The following is a 4231-nucleotide window of genomic DNA, read 5'->3' as shown; positions in this document are numbered from 1 at the left end:
TAATCAATTATTAATATATATTCTTATTTAATGCTTATCATAGATTCAATTCATTATACTATTTCTTTTCCCTTCAAAATCTTCTGTCTATAGTTTTCTTTGACAATTGGATAATTTATGTGTAATCCTGAAGTTTATTTTCCTATATCATCCTCTTCCATTTCACATATTTTTACATATGTTCCAACAGCCTTTCAATACAAATTATATCTCAGAGAATCTTGCTCTTTCCCACAGTGATGACTTCATGTTGTTAACTCCTGTAAGTCTGCTGATAAATACTTTCACTCTTTATAGTCTGTTGTTTTCCCCTCCTCCTCCTCCTCTTTCTTTTTATCTCTAGTAATTATTCATCTAATACTTCTCTTCAAATAAAAACTGTCTAATAACCCATTGGACATAATATATATTAATGATATAGGATTCTCCTAAACCTACTAAATTTTTTTGTCTTATCCATAAGAAAAAGTTAAAACATATGTTGCTTTAAAATAATTTAGATCTTGAATCACATGCAGATAAGATTAGATATGTTTACTGTAAGGTCCCAAAATTGATCACAGGAGTGACTGAATTGATATATAGGGATTAAGTGATTAGAACTCAGAAATTATTCCTAATAGTGATTTTGGAACTCAAAATGTTTTCAAAAATATTTTTCTGTTGAAATGTAGTGTACTTTTCTTTCAATTAAAAAAAAAAATTAAGAGGGTCAGAAACTTTAAGAAAATTGAATGAGGTCCTATTGTAATTTATGGTAAGAATTATTATCTATGGTAGAACAAAATTGGGTCCCTTTATTATACTAATAATGCAATCTAGAAAAAAGTATGTCTTTCACACTAAACAAAGAAGAAAAAAATTATTGAGATTCAATGGCCCTGAATTCTGTTTCCAGTTGTTAACTCTTAAATTGTATTATAGGAAAACTATACTAAGGTACGAAGAGGTACTCATTATAAATTATAGGTCTCAAGTAAAATGAGTATAATTAGCAGTGAGTAGGTAAAATATAATTAATCTGAGCACAATTTACTATTATGTTACTCCAAACTCCATGAAGTACTTACTTATTACCATGACTTTTACAAAAGTTCAAGTAGCCAAAAATAATAATCATAGTTTTGTTTGAAACTCAAAAAAATATTTCTTGGCAGTTTTTGTTTCAGTGTGATAAACACCATAAACAACTCCGTTTTCAGCTTATCTTATAAAACAAGATACACGTCGGTATTCAGTTAACTCAATTCTGACACTGCATATAAATTTGAAAGGTTTTTACTTTCTTAGTTTATCACTTTCCCTATGCTCTCGACAATATATTCCTCAATGGTGGCAGGCAGAGACATAACCATGACAATAACCATGACAGTCAAAAGTTAGAATGGCAATAAAACAATCTTATCATAGGAGCTCAGTCTCTTGTCCAGTGGTATTTAGAGTATGTGATCTCTTTAATTATACATCTTGCATTCTGATACATGTTAAGAAAATCATGCACATTTCACTGGGAATGTCCCCCAGTCAATACACTGTCTAAAAGAATGAGCATATAGTAAAAGAAAGCAGCAGCAATAGAGGATGGGATGCTACTGTACCTGGTGAATGAGGTGGAGGAGAGCACATCAGAACAACGCCCTGGCCTTCCCTCACAGAGACTGCACTTCTTGTCCGGCCACTGAAATTTCCCAGATCTGTTAACATAACACAGCATTGAGATGAAAGGCAAAAAGGAGTAAAAAGAATTGCTACTTTTGAAAACTTGTATTTACTTTTCCCTCATTATCCAGACAAAGTTTCTTTACATTTGTTAAGTAGTGATAGGAGGGCCTTAAAAATAAATCTATTCCATCCAATTTTAAATAGCACAGTTTTTAGATTACATGCATTCTCTTTAGTTCTATTTATAGTGCATATAAGTTGCCAGTGTAGAAAGAAATTAGACAATACATTTACTACACACTAAATAGTTCTTTTATTTCATTATAACATTTTCTACATATTGAATTTTCTACTACCAATAAAACCCATTCATGCATAGTGAAAAGAGAAATAGAAGTGGTTAGGGGTACTTGGTGTCCAACCTGCTTTCTTGTTATATGTCGTGCTAGGAATGATGTATAAAACCAAGTATGCATTTGTTAAATTACAGAGGTTTGTGTGCTCCAGTAAAATATAATAAGGATATAAAGTGTTTTTTTTTCTACAAATGTGAGTGAAAAAGTCATGTTACTTTCATTTTATAGAAGCCTGGAATGGCCTGTATGAACTAATAATACTCATCTATTTTGATTACTCTGGGAATATTACAGCTATCAAAACACTCATGTATATAAAAGATTATAGCATCGACTGAGGTTCTATTGTCTTCCCTTAAATTATGTTACATCTACACAGTTTGAAAATACTTTCCTAAAAATAAACTGGCCCAAAAAGAATTATGTGTAATTTTTGTATTTCTAACATTGTTTATTAATATACAGCTCAGTACATATGTCCTTTTCCCCTTTCTTGGCTAGGTTGATCAAAGATATGCTTTTTAGAACAGTTTCTTGGAAATAGTAGTTCAATATTTTTATATATAAAAGTTGTCCCAGAATTCTCAGTCTGTAAAATCATGTTCCCATGGTGAGAAATGTTTCTTGAAAATGTTCTGCTTTTTCTTCCATTATTTCTCAACTGTAGAAGAGATTTTTTAAAATTTTTCATTTATTTATGCTAAAATAGTATATTTTATAATAATACAATGTAGATCCTCAAATTTAATGTTTGTTCATTTGACAAGGGATGAAAGTAAGCAGTCAAAAAAATATACCGAATGGATATGAAAGAGATAAAACACTAACTTTAATATCCTAAGAAGGCTCCTATGCCCTACTTTTTTTTTGAGAAATGGGTAACAATTTACTTATTTGCTGAATTTACAATCAAATCTTAAATGCATAAAAATCATAAAGGACTAGTAAACGGTAAAAGCATAATGCCAAATAGTCAAAGAGGTAGTCATTATTGAAGAAAGTGTTTAGAATTTTACACATAATTCTTTGTAAAAATAGTAAAATAATAAATAGTAAAAAGAAGTCTGCACTTTTATGGAGAGTGTATTTTTCTCATTTAAATCTGTCCACTGAAAAAGAAGTGAAACATTTTTATAATGTGAAAGTGGTCTTTGTGTCGTCAGATTCTGATTGATCTAAGGCAGAATGATTTATGCAAAAATTTCTTGATTGGAGTGGGGATGGCAGCTAGAGAGAATAGTCTGAGTGAAAATTAGCTGGTTGTTTTTATCTCATTGCAAAGAGGAAGCAGTTACTTTCTTTGGAGGTATTCATCATAGAACTTAGTTTGAGTGCTTATCACATTATTTTTAATAGATTACATATTCTAATATATCAAGGAGAGAAATTTTTAAAAAGAACAAGAACTCTAAATGGATACGACTTTGACTATTATAATACCTCTTACCAAAGTTAGAAAAAATACTTGTTTATATGTTCTATTTTTGACCTTTGAAGAGAAAAATGAGTAAAAATAAAAATCTTAAACAAGAACTTCAAAATTCAGGTTTTAATTATGAACTGAAATAAACCTCTTTCTGGACTTAGTATAAAGCACATGGACAAATGGATAAGCAATAGCCTGGAGGAGAAAGTTTGTGGTCAAGAACCACAGGGCCCCAGGCCTCGTCTTTTCTTGCACTTTTTCCAAGTCCAGAAGCTTATCAAAGTTTAATGATGGAGCTTTAATTAGAACTGCAGCTTACAGAATTATTACAACTATTCATCCTAGATGAACCATGCAAAGAAAAAGAGGTATACAAGAAATGATATAATGGAGAGCCTCACATGACAGAATGTAGATTTAAGATGTGTGATTTGAAGCACTATGACAAGATATAAGACAAATTTCGCCAATTCATTTAACAAAATTTCATCAGTGCAAACTATACACTGAATGCTAAGTTAAGTACTGGAGATACAAAAACAGCTATAAAGGTAAGATGTAGATATATAAACTAATCATGCCTACTTGGGTCAACAGTCCATAGACCCAGCTCAGGGGAGTCTGTGTCACCAAAAAGATGCGCAAGCCCAAACCATCATAGCTTCAACCTGTCACAGTCATACTTATGAATTACCAGTACATACCATGTGCATTTACCATGTAGTACTTCATGCTAGTTCCCTGAATATGGGCTGCAAACACATATGTACCAACACACTCACACACA

At 31.2% G+C, this 4231-nt stretch overlaps 1 protein-coding gene across 1 annotated transcript in view; it reads right to left on the bottom strand.

Annotated features, from left to right (window-relative positions):
• The window catches only part of CNTN5 (contactin 5), a 508562-nt gene that overhangs the window by 392584 nt on the left and 111747 nt on the right, over positions 1 to 4231 (bottom strand). Inside the window, exon 5 of the mRNA XM_011369440.1 lies at positions 1599 to 1694. Coding sequence (XP_011367742.1) covers positions 1599 to 1694 — 96 coding nt within the window. The remainder of the gene's footprint in view (positions 1 to 1598; positions 1695 to 4231) is intronic.

This window comes from Pteropus vampyrus, unplaced genomic scaffold (assembly GCF_000151845.1).
Source record: "Pteropus vampyrus isolate Shadow unplaced genomic scaffold, Pvam_2.0 Scaffold148, whole genome shotgun sequence".
Taxonomy (NCBI): domain Eukaryota; kingdom Metazoa; phylum Chordata; class Mammalia; order Chiroptera; family Pteropodidae; genus Pteropus; species Pteropus vampyrus.
Note: the sequence above shows the minus strand (reverse complement) of the source record. Positions and strands in the feature narration are given on the sequence as shown.